The sequence below is a fragment of the Gymnoscopelus microlampas genome (assembly GCF_963454915.1).
Source record: "Gymnoscopelus microlampas genome assembly, chromosome: 12".
Taxonomy (NCBI): Eukaryota; Metazoa; Chordata; class Actinopteri; order Myctophiformes; family Myctophidae; genus Gymnoscopelus; species Gymnoscopelus microlampas.
The window spans coordinates 29,418,229-29,440,626 of record NC_139949.1 but is presented as its reverse complement, the minus strand read 5'-3'; the positions used below and the strand labels follow the sequence as shown (position 1 = coordinate 29,440,626).

Sequence of the window (22,398 nt, the reverse complement as noted above, 5' to 3'; positions counted from 1 at the left end):
TAAAAGAGTAACACAAAAAGCCCTAAGGGCTTGTTTCCATTGTGGTCCTGTGTGTTCAATTCATCGAGACATTTAAAGACATACAATAATATAAAATACATCATCAACACTAGTAGCAATAATTGTGCACATAATACATATATATATATTTTACAATAAAATATTATTCATACAGCAGTTTTAAATAAATATATACCAAATGCTTTAACTGGACTAGGCCAGGCCATCAGTTTGTGTCTGTAGAGTGAATATACACATGCTGCATTTGAGCTTGTATATTGGCTATTTTCGGTGAAGAGATTTGGGGTGTAGAGGGAAAAAAGTAGAGTTTCAGATAAATGTAAATGCCAAATTTATATACAGTTGTACATTAAAGATTAGACAGTGAAACACTGGCAAAACATGGTGGCCAGTTTCTCTAACGCTGACAGTCAGGACTCAAAGCAAGAGGGGAAGTCTGCCTCTCTTGGCTATTTTGCATAAACACGCACGCTTTCTAAAAGGGGAAGTATTTGATATTCAAATGAAGCTGTCAATAATATCATCCACCTGCGCTCTCTGACGGTGTCATGATACATCAGTATGATACTGTTCCCTGACTTGGCTCTATTTACCATTTAGATACCATTATGGACAACGGTGGCCAGTGTCTTTAAGCTGCTGCTGCTCCCCTCCACGCTGCTGTGATGCAGACAGAAAAGGAGATGAGCAAGACAGCCTGCAGGTCACTGCTGGAAACAGATCATTTCTTCATTCTGACAGACAAACAAGTATGCTCTGTCTTTTACACGCACGGACGCACACACACACACACACACACACACACACACGCACACGCACACGCACACGCACATGCACGCACACACACGCACACACGCACACACACGCACACGCACACACACGCACACACACACATACCACAGATGTGGAAAGCCACTTGGAGGGAGAATGGTTTGTGTAATTCCCTGGTGATGCAGGACAAGGCAGGAATCCCACTCTGTCATTGGAGCCCAGAGAAAGTATAGTAGAGGGTTGAGAAACGGGGGAAAAATAACTGCTGCTTTCTCTGTGAGGTGTGATGGTTCGTCAAAGAGCATACAGTTGTTGTTTTTAAGCATGTCACATTTGTATTATAGTAAATACATGCAAGTCCACTTCCTGTATAACAAACTATCTATCAAACTATTTCATCGCAACCTTTTTTACGCACCTCTTGGTATAATAATTGCCTGGCCCTATGAAGGCCTTCTGATAGTCACACTATGAAGCTTCACCAATAAGATGGAGAACGCAGCATCCACATCACGTGGTGCTACACAACCCCCACCTGAGGGCTTTAACTGTCCCCAGTAACCCATGTCAGCTAAAGGCGCATTTAATACTCCCCAATCAAAACCAATGCGTATTTGTGCCCATATATGTTACAGACGCAAGCGCTGTTCTTCACACACTCCGATCCATACTTTATGTCTAAATTGAAATTGAACCATTTGGCCTATAACTCTTTGTAGTTCGTACAATCACAAATGTTTGCACCCCTGGATTCCTTGGATCATAACGCTCCCCTTAACTCCCCATATAGGCCACGCCTGACAAGATTTCCACCATTTTCCACACTTTTTGCTGCTACTCCTACAGATTTTGTCCCGAACTCACCCAACTTGGAACACCTTATACTGTATCTGTAGTCATGTGATCAAGATATTTGTCAGATTTTTCTGTTCCATAATCCATTCCCATTGGCTACGATTACCTTTCAAAGTTTACCACTTCAAATGTTTCAAATACGCCTTATGATGCCGCTATACCAGGTCGCAACACAGCCCTGGTACTGGGTAGGCAACCCGGTCTGGCGGAAATCTGTGCTCCGAGTTGTTTTTTTCTAATTTAATTTAATGTAACTCTGGGAGTGTAAAATGGACCAAAGGGACCCTTACGGTTCCACTAACACTGAGGATTTTACTGTGGAGGAATATTGTGGAGGCTAAATGCACCTGAAATTCATTTCGATTGGTTATTAAACATCCCAGTCCTCTCATTTGTCAAAATCACAGATTATTGCTTTGTGCATCATCTGCTTCCTTTTCTCTCTCTTTCTCTTGTTCCTTCCCCTCTGCCGCCTATTTAGCCGGTCAATGGTCGGTAACACTGTCTGAAAGGAAGACTGTGTTATTGTTGTGGTCTCTCTGTTCTGGTGTGAAGCAGCAGTGCTCATTGGGAATTTACATAAAGGCCCTTAGGGACATGCAATGTCCCCGTCTGTCCTACATGTTGATATGGGTCCCGGAAAATGACACAGGCAAGAGACAGTTCCTAGAGAGCACAACATGATGTTAGTGATAATTACAAGAACGCTCGCCTCGGGGGACTTTGCCACGTTTGGCACGGCAACTCGCTCGCCTTTTGCCTAACTACTTCCTAACTTAATATTAGGGGCTGTAGTCTGTTCTCATGAAGCAGGCAGAGTGGTACGACTCGCAGGGGGCGTGCGTTCCGCATCAAGTGGGACGAGTGGTGCCCTCCTGGGGGGGGCGAGCGTTCCGACCAAAACGGGGCGAGTGTTCCACCGGTGGGGGCGAGTGGTCTGCAAAAAAATGGGGGAGAGTGTGTTTTGGGGCGAGCGTTCCGGTTACCTTAGTGACTGTTTGACACCAACAGTGATTCTGCAGAATATTCTGTTGTTATCCCTTGTAACATACATTATACATATTAATCTACAGATCTACTATGCTTTACAGGTGGAAAATATAATTTCTCAATTTCAGCGTATATTGCTTATACCGTAGTATAAGGTTCAACCCCATAAAGCAGCACTATAGACTTACAGGCATCATAATTATTCATAATTGCTCTGTTTGGATACAAGAGCCAAGTTACTGCATGCCCAAAATATCTGATCTCCAAGCAGTGGCGTAATTTGCCTATAGGGGAAATTGCCTATGCTGGGTTATGAGAACCCATACACGGGACTTCCACGCAAGAGGGCCCTCCAGGAGGGGATTCATTAATTATTATTCATTTATGTTTTTAATAAAATAAAATTGGCCGGCCATATTACACAGTAAAGGCATCTGCTATTATATTTATATTTTGGTCATTTCCAATATATTATGTAGCCTATAGGATTATATCCCCATAATAGTATTCATACTATTTCCGATACGGTGGTAACCGGAACGCTCGCCTCAAAGCACACTCGCCCCATTTTTTTCGCGGACCGAGGCCACCGGAGTAGACCCAGGGCGAGGGTGTTTCAGGACGACGGTCCTTCTATTCCATTTCGGAATGGAGAGTGGCCCATGAGAGAATAAGGACCGTTTGATGTTTCCTTTTCGCTTGATGTCGTTTGATGGAGAGACAATACAATCATGACTGATACACCTAATGAAAATAGAACCTTCACAGATTATAGAGAATTTTACATTTTAACAATCGGTTCAGAATTGAATGAGTATGGCTATAGTTAAATGTGAAGTTCTTGCTGCCTACAGTATATACGCATCCCCGCGCTCTGCGCGCCCGTCTCGGCCGATGTTTCCTTTTCGCTTGATATCTGGAGAGACAATACAATCATGACTGATACACCTAATGAAAACAGAAAACCCTTCACAGATTATAGAGTATTTTAAGAATCGGTTCAGAATTGACTGAGATGTGGTTTATTTAAATGTGAGTGCTCTTTGGCTGCCATATACTGTACATCCATCCATGGGCTCTGCGCCCGTCCCGGGCCGACATTTGCTTTTCGCTTGATATTGTTTGATGGAGAGACAATAAAATCATATCCAAATCCATACCCCAATGAAATACGGTGAATGCGGTGAATCTTTTTAAGTCAAGGTGCATAATAGCAGATACCGCATTGCGCCCTTAATTAACTCATTCACTGCCAATGGACGTAATTGATGTATTTCTTTTGTTTTATAAAAGATCGGCTGTTCTCTATCACCCGAGTAATCACTTTCACTTTCTACTCTCAAGGATCCGGAAATAACGTCATCCAAAGATTTCCGCCTCCGTCCACTTCCTGTTTAGCATTTTCATGAAAACAGCTGTATCTTGAGTTGACTTTTTGCCCTGCATTTTGCGAGACATGCTATTTGCAACATGCTGTTACAAGGCAAGGGGCTGTCGCTGTTGGAATGTTTCTTCTCTGGGCGACGCACACTGATACCATGTGTGTTTACGAAGGGCCGGACGAGCGATCATAATGGACATTTTCTGTGACCAGTTGAAAAGGTAAAAAAAACGAAAATCGCTGGCAGTGGGCAAACACAGCCAGAAATAAGTCTGGCATCAATGAGTTAACATATGAACACTCCCCCATGCGTAAAATATGCTGGCGAGTCTTATTGCTTAAGAGTTTGCGCTCAGTGCACCTTGCCTAATAGGGATTGCGCATAAGATGGTAGCGTTATCACCTAATTATCACCTAAGAGTAAGACGTGGATTTAAGACATGCATAATAGGGCCCTCAGAGTCTAAGTTAAATTAACAGATTTCACTGTGCACCTTCATTGAGGAATACCACTGAAGTCACCGGTGAACTGTCCCAGTCTAACCCCTAGCTGCAGTGCAGTTAATCTGTGACGTAACTAACAGACAGACACGGACAAATATGGCCACTTTGGCCATCACAACCATAAGATGAAGTAATTATCACGACCATAAGATGAAGTTTGAACTATGCACATGCTAACAGTAAACTACGATTACCCATAGTCTAAGTGGGAACAATGCCTTATTAAGGAAAAAGAAAAAAAACTTTATTATGCACTTATTAGACGTTTTATAAGTACATAACATAAGTGTACTCTGTGACACCGATATGGTGTTTACTGTAGAATGATAAGAATTCATGTCCTGTTACTTAAGGCATGAAAAACTTGACTATGTCAACTTACAAGACATCAAAACATATTTAAAATGCGACAAATATAGCCAGGTTCACTGGGTGCGCTTAAGAAGAGAATAAGTGCCTGCATTAAGGAAAACAAATAGCTGTCTTGTCTTTGCTGTGATATGATGAACATTGTTTTGTTTCATTCCTCTGTCCTTCCAGGATCTCCTCTATCAATATTTCGGAGACACTGTACCGCACTGGCCAACCCTCAGCCGTCTGTTACATAGATAACATAATTGCCTCTGGTAATTGCTTCAAATGCAGCGTTTGATTCCATTAATTACTGATGGACAGCAATGTGAAAATTAGCCAACCATTCCTCAGTGAGTCATCCTGCTCAAAAATGATTAGTCGTATCTGGACGTGGTGTGCGTGGTGTGCGTGCGTGCGTGCGTGTGTGTGTGTGCGTGCATGTGTGTGTGTGACTCATTCTTATTTTAAGTGCTGGCTTTATGAAGAGCGAAAATTTGAAATTAGTTTAGAAAATATCCTGTCAAAGGCTATTTAACACCACATCACACACAACTATCAAGTTTAATCTAAATTCTAAACCAATGGAACAGATTTGAAAAGGTTTTACTATGTTGGAACTAAAAGAACCAACAAAGGTGAAACAAAGGAGTACAATCGGTGAGGATTTGCAGCTTTTACAGCTTCTGCAAAACTCAGCTACAGTACAAAGCAAACTTTTATTTTTTGGGGTCCACTTCTTTGAAAGAGAAAATAGTTTGGGGTGAAATAAATTAATTTCTACCCATTTTGCCAATTTGACTGACATCGAATCAGATGGTGGTTAAAAACGCCATGATGTGTCAAGGCAAGGGTATGCAGCCTACACAATGGGAGAGGTGCTACTTAAGATCATGTACAATCAGATCTCCTCTGACAAAGAAATCCTTCTCAGGGCAGACAGACTATGTGACATCCCTCTGAGCCACACTGTGAAATGATGACTGCGTCACAGATGTGCACTGTGCAGAGCCCCAATGCGGGCAGGAACAATGGGGAATGGAGGAAGTGGGAAAATGTGTGTGTGTGTGTGTGTGTGTGTGTGTGTGTGTGTGTGTGTGTGTGTGTGTGTGTGTGTGTGTGTGTGTGTGTGTGTGTGTGTGTGTGTGTGTGTGTGTGTGTGTGTGTGTGTGTGTGTGTGTGTGTTTGTGTGTGTGTGTTTGTGTGTGAGGGGGGCTTTATTAAAGGAGATAGAGGTGAGTCGGGTTGACTTACTCCTTCATCTGCTTGTCAGGTACAGCTGCTTAACACTGGGGTTGACACCACATCACAACTCTTCAATTTCAAGTCAATGGCAGCAGCAGCTGTTTGTCCCTCCAGCATTCAGCACTGTGGAACCATCAAGCTGAGATAGCACAAACACAATGCACAGAGCGCTATGTGGGAATATCAGAGGAACAGTCAAATGCAATATAATGTTTTGTTTGTTTGTTTGTAAATTACAGTAAAATAACAAAAAAACACTGAATCGTGTTAGGTTTAATGAACATTAAAACAATATTGAATCAAGATATAGGCCTATTGTAGAAAGCAGAATTAGGTCTTTGTGGCAACTCACATGCAAGGAGGAGGTGAAATTGTTTCTTTCATGCATGGGAGGCCATGGCTCTTTTCCCTAATGCAAATGAAAGCTGTGAGCAAAGTGAAGCCCAATGCTGCTGTATGCCTGACAGTGTTGTGTGGAAAATGTGTGTGTGACTAGAGCTGGGACTAGCACAGTTCCTCAGTGTGTGTGCCACTGAGGGGGGTGGGGGTGGGTAGGGATTTCCTTTTCATAAGAACCTTGGCATCCAAGGGGTTCTCCAAAAATGTGTGTAACCATATAGGACTGTGTTATGTTCTTCCTTTCTTGTCACAAGGATTTGAGTCTCTATGACAGACAGATACTTTTTTTCGTTTCTCTTTTCATTTTCTCCCCAATGTAGTCATTGCCAATCCCCCTGTATATACATAGTCCCTGTCACTGCCAAGCACCAACTCCTACTGTTGGAGGGAGGGGAGGGTGCAGACAACCATGTCTCTTCTGATACACATGTAGTCACCAGCCGCTTCTTTTCACCTGACAGTGAGGAGTTTCACCGTGAGTGCATAATGCATGTGGAGGAACACACTATCCCTCCCAGTTCCGCTCCTTGCTGAACAGGCGCCCCGACCAACCTGTAGGAGTCTCTAGCGCAGCCACAGAAAAAAAGAAAAGAGTGGGAAACCCTTCTGGTTTCCCACCTGCAAACATGGAAAAATTGTGTTTATTGCAGCACCCGGCCAAGCCGGAGGCACCATGGAGGAATTGAATCTCAGTCTCCATGGTGGGCAGGTACTTCTGCGTCACCTGGATGCCCCCATACACACACTCACACATTAAAAGTAAACTTCAAGTATAAGTTTATTAAGTTAAGAATCAAAGACATGACACATGGCTAATGATTGTTCAACTATGTGAGTGGGTGGACTGGAGAACAAGTGGAACCGGTGTTTGTAGCCTGTGTATCTATTCTGCTGGGGATGTGTGGAGGAGCGCTACTGTACAGCAGTCTGTTTTTTGCTTTTTTAATAGAACCCTCTGGGTCTGCCGATTGATGCAGCAGCACCAATGGACTTTGGAACCCTCCAGGTTAAAAGTCATCAAGAAAAACACTGGCAGGCACTTAACGTCCAAGAACTTCATGGAACCAGCTACCATCATCTGGACAGTAGTTCTGGAAGTTATAACCTCTGGTTATATTCATACTTTTTTTTTTTGCCATGAAAGAGGAGGCCAGCTGTGAGCGGGGACAGAATTGGAGCACCTTGTTCCTTTTGTGCTTCACTTCCAAAGAAGTCCCAGTCCACCTCCTACGATCTCCTACAAGTGGACCCATTTCAGCCTCTGCATACTGTGGGGAGATTGCGCTGCAGTAACCTTACACTAAACAAAAGGTGATGGAAGGGAATGTAGAACATTGCTTCCTTTAGTTTCAATTGTGTTTTGAGGGCTGCTCCTTCTGCAGGCTGCAGCCAACAGACACATTGAGCATAATCAGAATAGTGATTTCACAGAAAAACGGCTAATTATGAATTGATTTGACGCCAATGACCCACGCTGACCTGTAAACAACAGTTTTCAACTGTTTACAAAGTCTTGAGAACGTTCAATGCCTTAAATGTGCTAAATGCATAATTGTAGCCTATGATGCCAATTAAAGCCCATGAAAATGTCCATTGCAAATGGCTGAGGGGACAGCCACTCAACTCAGGTAGATCAGTGGTTCTCAACTTGCGGTTCCCCACATGTTTTTGCAGGGGGGGGGGGGGGGGGGGGGGTGACAGTGAAGTGACAATTTAAGGACTTTTGTAATACCTCAAAACAAGAAAAGAAAAAGAGCATTATCGCATCAAAAGTAATAACAAACTGTACTGTAAAACTGGTAAAACATTGGCCAATTGTCAAATTATATAAGAAAGAGGCAAAAATTTTGGAAAAAAACAGATCTACAAGCTCACAATGCTTCGCAAAATGAGGCCTTGTGAGCTTGTAAATCTGCTATTTTGACAATTTATCAGTAGGAAGTCAAACAAAATGTAATGTCTCAACTCTTACAATTCCAAGTGCTTCTCAGGGTGAGGGGGGGGGGGGTCCCCAGTTGAAATATGATTATTTTGGGGGGTCGCGGCCTGAAAAGGTTGAGAACCACTGAGGTAGATAACCAATAGCAGCAGGAGAGGGAGTGCTTTGTGGCGCTCCCTCACCATAGAGGCGGTCCGTCTCTCTCTCACACATACACACACACCTACCTTCACATGTTGATGAAGTACGAACAGCAGCAATCTGATCCACTGAGTGTGTTATTCTAGCAGCGTCGCAATCAGGAACCCGGAGGTATCGTCGCTCATAGAGGGGGGCAGGTGACAGTCCGTGCTGGAGGACCACGGCTTTTAGTAGCATTTTCAACGTTCGATCGTCGCTAGACATAACGGTTGTTTTATGCCCTCACTGTCACAGTAGATGTTGTTTACAACTACATGCATTTCTGTCTGATTGTTTAGCCAGTCCACCACCGAGATGGAAAACGCGCACACTAAATCGGCAACTGAAGTTTTAGCCAACTTCGGTGTCAACGAGAACACCGGGCTGACACTCGAGCAAGTGAAAATCAATTTGGAGAAATATGGACCAAACGGTGAGTATTAGGTTTGTTTGTATTTTCCAGGCGAAGTTCAGACGAATATGCACCATGCATAAAAAAAAGATGAATGAGCAAAACACAACCGTGTGCTAATGAGGCTAGAGTAGACAGATATATCATAAGTTCCCTGTTGCGCGCAGTCAATTGAAATATGCAACCAGGTCTTGGAAAACAAGCCCAAAAGAAGCAACTAGGCCACATGAACACTTAAACCATAGACTGTTTGAAAATAGTTGCTATTTTCTAAAACTAACGCAATAAAATGTGGAATATTTGGAATATATTTTTGAAACATTTTAACAAAATGCTCCCCTGGGCTCAAAACATTTATGAAAATATTTGAGAACCACTGGTTTAATTATGTTTTTGGGGAAACAAGCCTAAATAATAATGCCCCCCCCCCCACTGTGTGTCAAGTTCATTCATGGGCTGAAATAATTTAGTGCGTTTATGTGCATATTAAAGTTCTCGGTATTTGCAGGGGGCTCGTTGATATATAATGCACACACGGTGCACCGTGAAATCACACGTGGTCCGTTCACAGAATTGACTGAACATTCAATGATGAAGAATGAATGGTGACGAATGAATGATGCATTTTCTTTAATGCGACCGCCGTCTGAGGACCGCCGTTCCCTATGGGGAGAGCCTCTTATTTTGGTGTTTGGACCAGGTGGGCGTGGTTTGAGGCATAGTTTTTGTGAGGTTAGGTTTAGGAATAAATCAGAAATCACGCCCACCTGGGCGAAACACCAAAGAAAGAGGGAGTGCCGTCCACTATGTGCGCACCATAGATAGACACCATTATTAACGCAGTAAAAACGCACGATGCACTTCTGTTCTCCTCACTGTCATGCAGGGTTGCCATGTCTGCTTATTGTAAGCGACTTTGGGCTTGTTTTTCTGTAAAGATGCTCGTTAGTTGCGTTTTTTGTTTCTAATGTGTACTTGCTTATTTAAGGCTTTGCTTCCAAATTGTTTATTTATTATTTAAACCAGTTCTCAAATATTTTCATGAAAATGTTTTGTGCCACAGCTAGGGGAGCATTCGTGTTGTTGGAATGTTTAAAAACATATTCCAAATATTCCACATTTAATTGCAAGAAATTGTTTTTGAAAATAGCATATCATAGATAAAGTGCTCATGTGGCCTAGTTGCTTCTTTTGGGCTTGTTTTCCTAGACCTGGTTGCTTATTCCTCTCACAAAATACGGCAACACTGCTGACATGTAGCTATAAACGCTGTTTTAGGAGCGAGTTTGTTGACGTTGACCTACACCGTGAATGTAAGCCGGCTACAGACAGCCCATTTATGTATTTATATTATTAACAATTATAACCTCATCTGCTGCAATGCATCTGTCGAGAGAGCGACAAACGATGTGTCACCCTCCTTGCCTCTCATGCTGAGACAAGGAAGTGCAGTGCAGGATATAGTGGAGGACAGTGTAAAGTAATTAAGTACATTTACTCAAGTAGTGTACATGAGTACAATTTTGAGGTATTTGTAATTTACTTGAGCATTTCCAATGTCCAGTACTTTTACTTCTACTCCACTACATCTCAGATCCAAATATTGTACTTTTACTTTTACTACATTTATTTGAAAACTTTAGTTACTAGTTACTTTGTAGATTTGGATTATTATTACAAAACATACATGAACCACTCCAGCCCTATTTATATTTCGGCCATTTGAAAATGGCTGATCTACAAGCTCACGATGGGGTTGCGACGCATTGAGCTAGATCTGCTATTTGCAAAAGATTTTTTATACATTTGAAAACTTGAAATGGGACATTCTGCATCATGAGTACTTTTGCTTTTGGTACTTTAAGTACATTTTGACGCCAGTACTTTCGTACTTTTACTCAAGTACATTTTGAATTCCGGACTTTTACTTGTAAAGTATTTCTACCCTGTACTTTTTCCATCACTGGTGGAGGAAGATGAACTAAGATACAGGGGAAAAAAGAAACCAAACTTGAACGACCTGTTTCCACTTTCAACACTTGTATGCCACATGGCTCATACTTCTCGGTTTAAATTACACCATGTTGGTGTAGAATCAGATACATACAGTGATAATTGTGATATTGTCATCAAGGCACAACATGAACCAGAAGTTAGCCTATATGAATCAATTTAACAACACTAAAGTGTGAGGGCCCTTGCAATATTGCTTGGTAATTATTAATTAACGGTTATTGTCAAGATAGAACAGATCATTACATTTAGTTGGAGAAGATTTCATAGAGTTCTGCTGGGTCAAGCAAAGCTAGCAAGGTCTTCTTGCATTTTAATTGAATGCTTTTTCAAAGTGGATGCTGCTGAACTTGGTGTTGGACATTACTACCTTTCCTCCAGCCTGTCATTTGCATGTGTGCCCAGGCTCTAGAGTGGAGCAGCATATTGTCCCAGTCAAACAGAAGCCCTTTTGTTGCACTCTACCCAGCGGCTCCTGATGACTTCATGGAAAAAGCAACGTCTTGCTACAGATAGCATCTTTTTCGCTTTTAGTTGTGAACTTCCTGCTTGTGTGAGTGCACACATAAATGTCGGAGGGAATACCCTTTCCTTTTTTGGGTCTGATTGTTGGGTCTTTCATTCTAGCTGCTCTTTTTTCCCCCAGTAAAATAATTTAGCAGCAGCCTGTGTGTGTTTGCTGTTTTAGTGCACGTCACTGCCAAGTGATATTGACTGCTGAATGGCTTATTCCCCCCTCTCTCAAATTTGGTAGTTGACTGCAAGGACTTAGCATTACTTCCATCTAGCTTCGGTTCAAAGATAATTTGTGGGTGGTGTAACCACCACTCACTCAGGCACACAGTAAGTACACTAAGCAGGAGGTTTCCTGTAGGTGGCAGGTAGAGAATTGTCATCATTGTATAACTAATTCAGCAACTCAAAAATGTATCTAATGCAAAACCGGTCAACAGAGATTCCAGGTTTGCTGTGAATGTGACGTACTGTAAGACACACACACACACACACACACACACACACACACACACACACACACACACACACACACACACACACACACACACACACACACACACACACACACACACACACACACACACACCGCATATAGAAAGTCTTCTCCAGGAGTCTTGGTATGGATGAGTTTGACTACCTGACCGTAGCATCCATAACCTGGCTTGATGTCTCAGTAGCTGATATCATTTTATCAATAACTAATGACAAAGACTCACCACCAGCCTTGTTTGGAAATTAAAATGTAAGAGGTACAGTATACATTTCCTCTGAGGACAATCGTTTGAGCTTAGTTCTGATCCTTAAGCTCTGATGTCCGTCTGTCTCCAGGCCAAAGAGAGATCATTGTGTTCTTTTGGGCAACCACAATTGGATTAATGTTTCTTAATGTTACTGTATGTCTGACATGAAAAACATCAAAGCTCAGCTATGGTTATCCATGTTGTTGCCCAATAATGTGGTCCAGTTTTGCATTGGCGTTTTATTAGATTACTTAAAGTTGTTGTGTGATGTGATCTCGTTCTTATTTGGACTACTGCGTATGCTGGCTTTATTGTGCGTGCCGTTTATCTCTCATAATCTTGTTAAGATTAATATGTTGCCTTGCCATGCCGTGAGAGGAGTACAGAATGTGTGCTGAATGCTTGGCCCTGCTAGAACATCAGTGCTTTCATGTGCCGTTGCAGAGGAACCAAAGTAAACATAATGTCTGGAGTATCTAGTCCTTTCTGAGATGTTGGAAAATTGGCTTGTTCTGTCCATCTGGACAACCTTTTCTACAAAGCAGACTGTTCGGGTGGGGGGGAAGTGCCTGACCTTCTATTCACATGTTCCATTTATGGTCCACTCTTAATTGCCTTAGTTGCTTACACACACGCACGCACGCACGCACGCACGCACGCACGCACGCACGCACGCACGCACGCACGCACGCACGCACGCACGCACGCACACACACACAGTTCTTTTAAAAGACTTTGTCAATATTGGGCTATTACAGGTCATTTTGTATCTACCACACAGTTTACATCAACCATTAAGCCCAAAACTATTCTATTTGTGAGATAAATTGTTTGTTTACAATGATATATCACCATTCTTGAGAATCATGACAAAACCTTTTTTTTTTTTTATTATTATATATTCTTCAATTATGTAGGGAAAATATAATTTAAAAGATCAAAGTGTTCTCCCACAGTTCTTTTTTTTTTAGATGTCAACTCCATAAGATGGCATATCTGACGGTGATGACATCTGACGGAGTTGACAAAATGTTATGTTTTTTTCGTTCCACAGCAGAGTCGTTTAGAAGGACTGACGGAGTTTACATGCTATGGTTGGGACACACCAGATAGTAATATTATGTAGTGCATTTATCAAAAAGTAGAAAGCTTACCAGAGCTTTCGCAGCTTTCCTGGCTTTTTTTAAAACTGGGAAGTGAGACAGGGGACCTTAGAATATAGCTAAAACCTGTTTATGCCTGATTAAATTATGTTTCTGTAGAAATCTGACGGAGTTGACAATGATCTTGGACACAACTTTAAAGGGCAAAAAAAACCACATAAAAAAAAAAAGTGATATTAACTCATTCCCTGCCAATGACGTCTTGAGTCACTGAGCCCCTAACTTCACCACCGCCACCACCACACACTCCCGTTTGGACAATCTGGTACACTGAAAGTGCAAGGGGCATTGAAGGAGTGTGGGTGTCCTTCAACCACTTGACCTTGGTCCCTTAGGGCTCCGTACTTTCCTCCATCCTTTTCCCCCTCTACACCAAAAGTCTTTGCCAAAAATAGCATATCTACAAGCTTGTAGATCTACTATTTTCAGTGAATGTTTGCCCCAGAATAGGGAGGCTAGGGTTCACGTAGTTAGTGTTTGTTTTTCAATATATGGAGCATATACAGTACCTCTGCCCACTAATGTCAACATTAGGTTATCTGTTTGCACTCACAGATCTGCTCTTTGTACAATCCGTTTGATGTACAGTAGCATGTAGGTAGCAGGTTTGTATTAATGTACACCTTGTAACCTCAAGGAGCTAAATGGTCAAATAGGATTTATCTGGATCTCGAAAAATGATCTTATTTTTCTGATCTCTTAGGTTGAATCATAGTAGAATCTCATTTAATGGAATGAAATGAGGGTCCGACATGAACGGATGCCTGAATGCCCGGGGCAGCTAACAAAAACATGTGGGCAAGTGAAACCTGTATGGACCTGCCAGGTCAGGCAAGTACCAATTGAGAGCGCGATGTTTTGTGTTGTTTTCATTCTCGATTTCTCCTGTCGGTTGTGGGCTGCCTCTCTCTGTATTTTCGAACCTCTCTGCTTGAGCAGGGCTAGACTGCGACCAAACGGGCCAGTTAAAACTTTACCTGGTCGCATTTGTAGGAGTGCATGGTGATCACTAGGTCGGCCTGCCTCGCCCTGATCTCATCATCAGAGCACGTGTACGTTGATGAAACTTCTTCAAAGCGACTGACGCAAGTTCACGCAACACCATATCATGTCTCGTGAAGCGAGTCATGTCATTTAAATTATGCAGTAGCCCTGCTGAGCATGTCTGATCTGAAATAACTATACTTTACTGTTAGATTTGCTATATTTGTCGTGTTGCTTTTACCTGGCGATGCTTCAAATAAGTTAATAGGTGGAACTTAGAACCAATTCTCAACTACAAAATAAATCCATTGATTGGTGTCGACAGGCATTACATGTAATTCCAAAGAAGAAGCCAACATTGGTAGGTTCAAGATCTCAATCTACTAGATGATGACTTTTGCAGATCATATCATTCTGACATAATTATAATATTTTTTTTATAATTACTAACATCCATTTGAACATTTCACAATTGTAGCCATCTTCAAAGAGGTTAGATATAAGCCCTACACATAGAATGGTGTTAATACAGATATTTAAACCAAACTTTTAGGGGATTGCTCACTGACTATGTTCCAAAAACGCTGTTTCTCTGTTGACCCTTGAGAGGAAACTAGTGCATTGATGGGATTAATAACTGTGCTACAAACATGATCTCACGTGTCTCGCTCAGACAGTGGCCACTTCCTTTTCTAACTAACAGTGGAATTGTAAAACATAACAATGTCCTTTTTTATTAAATTGTGTTACATAACATGTATGGGAAATGTACAAGGGTGTTTACCCGAGGGGCTACAAAACATTTAAAAAATCCTTCTTTATCAAAACATTTCCACGTTGTCAATGTTAAAACAAGTTGTGATGCGCACATAGTTTTGAGGAATCGTCTTGGCCAGTGATTTAGGTCCTTACACAGTTTATTGACTCTGTCTCAAAGCAGATCGAGAAGGGACTTCTAGCTGGAGCTATAAATAATTGTGGTCTCCTGGGCAATACTGTCTGATCTTGATACAATAGATATATTTGGGATTTGCTGTATCTCTGGAAGTCAATACACAAATGAAAACATGCAACAAGACATCTTCATGCAGCAGTCCCTGATTTAGTAGTGTTTTGGCAGGTTGGCATCTTCAGCACTCAATGCAGTATTATTTATTTATTTATTCATTCATTCAAATGCATCAAAATACATGAGTAAAATAAACTGTACAGTGTGAGCATGCTTGTAAAGCCCACCATTAGGTTGCATAAGGGCTCACAGCTGTGTCCAACGTACTGCTAGAATATTGACATTATAATGCCTGTTGAATTACCTAAGCAGGTACTGTACAAGACCACACAAAATATCGAATCACTATTTCCTTGGCCTACAGTACATGAGTTCTGATGAGCCACACCAACAGCCAGGGGAGGACCCGCCAGGGGAGGCATGCGTTAATCCGACAGACCTTTTCTCCGACTATGTGGCATCCGCGTGCGGTTAGGGTTAGTGTGCGGGTTTGGTTCGGGTTTAGTATTGGAAACGTCGGAGCGCTGCGCTGTCGGAGGAATGCGCTGTCGGACTAACGTACTGCACCCACAGCCAGCAGCTGCAGTAGCAGAGCAACTGCTTCCAAGTTTTGTGTTTTGTTTAGTTTTTGGCTAAAGATTTGACATTCAGTTATATATTTTTGGTAATGTTGACATGTGCAAGCGATTTTACCAACCAACCTTTGAAAAATCATGGAATATTGTCTGTGATCGCTGTCCTCACGGCGATCGCCTCATTACACGCACGGGGGTCAAAAAATATAGTTATGGCCAGTTGAATGTGACTTGTTTTTGCCAAAAAACAACAGGAACGGAGATGAAGCCATTTTCCCACCGGAAATAAACTATCAATTCCGGGTCTGTCGTCATCTGGCAGTGAAAGCATCATTCATAGGGTAGCGAACAGCGCCATCTTGTGGAAACCACTGAAAACCCCAAACTCGTGCTTGGCACTGTGGACCAAGTGCCAACTGACGAGTGTACTCGTCCTTGGCAGTCAAAGAGTTAATGGCAATGTTGTCAACAGATGTCTTGCTTTGTGTAATCTGCACAGCAACACTAAGTGAGGACAGCGGTTGACTGATTTTTAATCAAACTTTGGCAGCGTTGAGTTTATTCCTCCAGGAGGGGATTCTCACATTATACTGGAGATGCATGATAACTGACTTGGCTCCCATTATGAACTACAGGGTGTGTTTTTTGGGGGTGGGGGATTCCTGAAATATCTTTTGACTCTCTCCACTTAACATAGTTATATTACATATAGCTACCTTAGAGAAAGGAGGCCTGCCATTGACAATGGGTAAAAGCAACAGTCTTGCGTGCGTGTGTGTCCCGGGCATAACTCGGGTGGTGCCCAACAGAATGACCTCAAACTTGCCGTGAGTGTCCTATATGTGTGCAGTGCCGAGTGGCAATTCGATCAGACCAGCCGTTTCCAAGAACCAAGTAACGCAAATATTTGTCCCGGATCTACGGGGGGGACACTGAAATCTTTCTGTGTTTGGAGGAAGTGTATGCATCGGCTTCCCTGATTGGCCAACCAGACCCGTTGGCTTCATGGATTGGTGAGGTTTGCATAAAATTTGTGCCGCTTAGACAATATAAGTCCCTGATTGGCCAACCCTATCCCGCCTGCTTAACTGATTGGCCGAGCGTTGCTTTGTTTGTGCTGTGTTACCAATATAGGTGGCAGCGTGTGCAATGGAACGGAAAGTACAAGAGCTGCTGTAGTTAAAATGTGATGTGCGTGGAGCTGACAACGGGTAAAACTAGTACGGTACATCAGATAAAGTTTTTGCACAATGGGTGGGCGTGTATTCCCGACATGCGTAGCCCAAGTAGGCTGAGTTATATTATTTATAATTCACAGTTGCTATGGTTGACGTATTCAGACCTTTCCGGAGGGAGAATACATTAGCACTGGGTCTAGTGTTTAGCCTGTTACATATTTCCAGCATAGAGTTATAATACATTTATATCTAGAGGACGGACTGCCCCGCCCCCAGCTATTAATTTCAATGGAAGTTGCTCACCAGCATTTGGAGCACCCGGAAGAACGCTCTACTGTACTTCCTCATTGTTCTTGATTTGAGCACCAAATTTCTTCACTGTTCTACTGTGGTTCTGGGGGCTTGATTTCCGGGGTTTTCCATCTTGCTCCTCGGACCTTTAGCTGCTCAGTAGCACCACTCAATCTCGCCCTGCCAATCGTTCCCTGCCACAGTAAATGGCAGGTTACTCAATTTGCAATTCACAATTTTTGGTATTTAACGCACACTCTTATCCAGAGCGACTTGCAAAGTGCAAGGTCAGATGTAGCACCACGAACCTCAGTCAAGCAACAGTGTAAGCGGTCGAGTAATTGGAGTGCCAAGAAAACAACCTGTACAAACACTACACTGTATGACCAAAAGTCAGTTGATTCCCTTTCTAATTTGTGTTTCTAATGAGTGCCCTTTATCCCACTGAATGGAAATCTTAATGCTACAGTGACATTCTATCGACAGTTTGAACAAAAGTCGCGTTGTTATCTTGTAGATGTGTTCTCCAACATTGAGAGTTATATTGCGTCAGAGCACTTCCTGCGCTAGGGCCACCTAGTGGCCAAAATGCTTGAGCAATAATGGAGTTTTATACAAACTGTACATTGTGTAAGTACAGTAACGGTGCGGAAATTAGCTATTGTTATAGCCAGAATTGTAAGCAAATTGTGTGCAAAGTGTGGAGTTATTTGGAGCATGCGTCTGCTGTGAGACCCTAGCGAACACTTAAATCCGCACTCCATGGGTGTCCTCCTCAATTCTGGTAGACAGATAGTTGGTCATGGTCTATGTGCTACAAAGTAATTAGGATAGAAGTAGACATCAAACCTGTCATCTGATCTCCATCTAAATAACATAGTAAAGCATCTACTTGCCTGAACACTGCCTATCACAGCTAAGTATTCGTAACAAAAGGCCACAAACTGTGTTTGTTCATAAATTTAAATCTAGTTATAATGCCTGGAGGCCGTGCATGCTGTATCAAGGCCCTGCAGATTGCATAACAAGTTATTCTTGGTAAGTTTTGATTCTGGCACCGTGGCACGTTAGTACATTACCTATTGAAACTGTTTTTCCTGGAAGATTCATGAGCCAAGTAGCCATGGTAACCGTTCTGAAAACGTCCTCATATTTGCAGTTCACAAACGAGTTACAAGATACTTCTATCGGCTCCTGATAATCTGGCCTCTAATTTGTTAACGAGTGTGTGAGAGAGAAAGAGAGAGGCAGAACGCTAGAGGAGGAATGACTGTTGTAGATATAGTGATCCCATATCGGCAGATCCCTTGCAACACTGAAGAATGAATGGCAAGTTTCCTACTCCTCTCCCCTTCTCTCTGGCCATGGGGCACCCACTCCCCACTGTTGTTGGCAACGGTCTCCAGGAAGTGTTTCCCCTTTGCTCACATCACTGCTAAAGTGTAAACAAGCTGGCTCTTTTATTCATTGTCTGGCCTGGGAGGGGAGGAATGGGGAGAGAGAGAGACAGAGAGAGGGAGAGAGAGAGCGAGGTAGTGAAGTCAGTTTGCAGGAATGTGCCTGGGCAGGCCTGGGTTGACACGACCCAGATGACTGTGAGGGAATCCTTGGCAGAGGGAAGACGGGGAACCCCGATCAACACCTCCTCCAGCCCTCTCCCTCCCTCCCTCTTTATTTTTCCTTTTTCTGTCTCTTCCCTCCAGTATGCCTGCCTTTGTGTCTAGCACTGGAGCTGCAGTCACCCTGTCTGTCATAAAAACATTATACAAGTATGGGAGGCAGAGTTGCGGGGAGAGGGCTCATGTCAGACTGGTGGAGCATGGAAAACAGCGGGACACATTCTGCTGCTTTTGGCATAGAGCAAAATCCTGAGTGTTTTCATTTAAGTCTAAGAGGGTCCATTTTTACAGTCAAATTGACACCCTGGTCAGGATTTTTTTTTCTGTGCAGGACTCACCCGTAAACTAAACCGTGCTAAGCCTGAAAACGGGCGTAATTTCAGGAAAGAAAACTAGAGGTTTGCAATACATACGTCTATAACAAGTTTACATGTATGGATTGACATTTTAGGTGCACTCATAATCAAATTAATCTGCAAGAATTGAGAAAATATGCATAAAATAATTGAATTTTATGTTAAATGCAAATGCTAGGGGGTGGCAGTTACCATCCTATGGGTCCCCAAATGATGCCCCTGTCTGAAAATCTGAAAACCCACCATGCAGCAAATTTGAAAACTTGCCGTGCACAATTGTTCATCGACTATCATTACACAAGTTGATGATCTGTCCCGTAGCTAATGGGAGATGTGGTATCTGGCTCACACAGTAAAATCCTGAGTGTTATTTTAACTCAGAGAGTGTACCAATAACCTTACGGGTCCATCTGATTAAATTGCTCAGTCTGCAGTATGTGTTGAAGTGTTCCTGAGCAAGGCATTTAACCCCTAACTGTTCCCTGGGTGCTGTGTTAATGCCACCTACTGCTCCTAATAGTTAGGATTGGTAAATGCAGTGGACGAATTCCATGTTTTTGTACTCTGCCAAAATACCAACAATAACAAATGGATACATTAACACTGAGGCTTTTAATGTGCAGGAAGCTGCTTGTTGACTAATTCACTAGTTGATGTGCCGGGTTGCCTGAGGGCATTTTCAAATCAAAGTTTCCTAAACACAATATAGGCCTTCATGCAGCCTACTCAAATAGCATATTTTTGGAAAAAGAGACTAGACCTCTGTGTATTTAAAAACACAATAGTCTCTTTGTGTGTTCGACAATGCACTCTCACTGAACCTAAAATAAAACTAACTAAAAGACTATTATGAACTGAAATAATCAGCAAACAAATGTTCCATGTTGCTGTTTGTAAAGTGGAACATTTTGACTGTGCCAAGTGCCAACTTGGTCTTGTGTCTAGGATCATTTGGCTCTTATTCATTACGAAGTTCTTTGGTGACTCCGGTGGTCGTGATATCAAATATTGTTTCTTTCATAGCACATGTGTAATGTAAGTGGCTTTTAGAGTTTTGTTTTTGGAAGGAGCTTGTGGGCTCACATTATGGCCTTTCCTCTTTCCATCTCCCCTCTTCACAGGGTCACGTTTGATGGGCATGTAACACAGCTGAAACCTACTGCTTTAGTGTGGTCAAAACACACCAGAGAAACATGGGATTTCCACTGCTTTAAATAAACGGATGTGATGTGAGGCTTATGAGAATCTCAACACAATGGTGAAACGCTGTCCCTGCCTGACTTAAAGCTACACTGTGTGACACAGGCGGCAGTCAGGCATTTGCTTGAGAAAAGGCTCGATCCCCGGCTCCCCCTGGGTTAGTGTCGAAATGTCCTTGAGTAAGACAGAAGACACTGAACCCCAAACTGCTCCCGATGAGCAAGTTGGTGCCTTGCATGGTTTGGTTTCCTCTGCCATCAGTGTGTGAATGGGTGAAGCGCTATATAAATGCACCATTTACTTTCATATCCTACCGGGGATTCGAACCCGGGTCTACCACGCACTGAGCTAATGGAGCACACCTGTTTGTTCAGGGGAGATATTGAATTTTGACACCACCTCCCTTCCAAAGCCACTCCAAGCTGGGGATCTCCCCCTCACTAAAGCCACTTTCAGACATGCACTGTATTATGGAAGTTTTCAAACGGCTGTATGTATGAACGCAACATTCCGGCTCTGTAGGATCAGACATGCAACAGATTTTATGCGGGCCGCAAGACCCTTGACTTAAGTCCGGGTAATGTCCGACTTGACTCAAACCGATCTTAAGTGTGAATGGACGCTGTGATTGTCCGGTGAATTTACATTCACCGTGTGGAAGTGTTGATGACGCTTCTATTGTCGACGGGTGGAGCCTCCCCTCTGCTTTTTATTAGAGTTTGAGTTGGAAATGTACTGCAGTAGCCTAATTGTATACAAAGAGCTACACCTGACGCTTCGCTCCGCAGTGCGCACTTGGCTGTATATAGACAACAATATTCTCTGAAAAATATTGCATTTGATCCTCGCATCTCCATCAGGCTGTGCCTGTGTTATATTTACGTGGGAGTCGCTAATGTGTGCATCTACTACCCAGACCCCTCACCATCAAACAGAGTATTTACCTTAATGTGTGAACGCATCTGAAACGGACCTTCTCCTGTTGCATGCTACATGTGTGAACGGCCAATACTGGAAAATGTCCCGATCTGATTGCCCGGACATTTTCCAGTGATAGTTTAGAGGTGTCTATAGGCATGCAAGATGGCATTTGGGATGATTAAATATGTAATTGACACTGTGTCCCAATTCCTTTAAGAACGTGTGCCTGTACATGGTGCATTGCTATTTAAATAACAGAGAAGCAAACTTTTTTGCCGAGGAATCAGCATTGTATTGTTGTACAAGGACACTTTTTTTGCACCACTGGGTGTGTGGACTTGAGGGCAAACACACACACACACACACACACACACACACACACACACACACACACACACACACACACACACACACACACACACACACACACACACACACACACACACACACACACACACACACACACACACACGCATCACTACATAAATTGCAACTACATATGAAAGGACCGCAATGGAAATAAGATGCTCGCTTTTTTGCATTTATATTTTTGATAATGGTGTTACAATATACAGTGTGTATTTTGCATATTGTCGCTGTCGGGCAGCAACCAGCTAACCAAATTTTTCGGCTAAGGTTTTCTTGATTTCCTGAATTCTTAAAAAAAAAAAAAAAAATCCTGAAAAATTAAGCTGGTTTCTGCCCGAGATATGTTTATCAATAAAGTATTTCTGTTTGATATGATGAACCAAGCTCGCCTTGTACTGTCAAAGTGATATCTGGTG

The 22,398-nt window shown here is 42.6% G+C and overlaps 1 protein-coding gene across 1 annotated transcript in view; it reads left to right on the top strand.

Moving 5' to 3' along the window:
* The first annotated feature begins 8,690 nt into the window (after positions 1–8,690).
* Positions 8,691–22,398, top strand: part of atp2a3 (ATPase sarcoplasmic/endoplasmic reticulum Ca2+ transporting 3) — a 63,545-nt gene continuing 49,837 nt past the window's right edge. Inside the window, exon 1 of the mRNA XM_084075052.1 lies at positions 8,691–9,069. Coding sequence (XP_083931178.1) covers positions 8,952–9,069 — 118 coding nt within the window. The 5' untranslated portion in view covers positions 8,691–8,951. The remainder of the gene's footprint in view (positions 9,070–22,398) is intronic.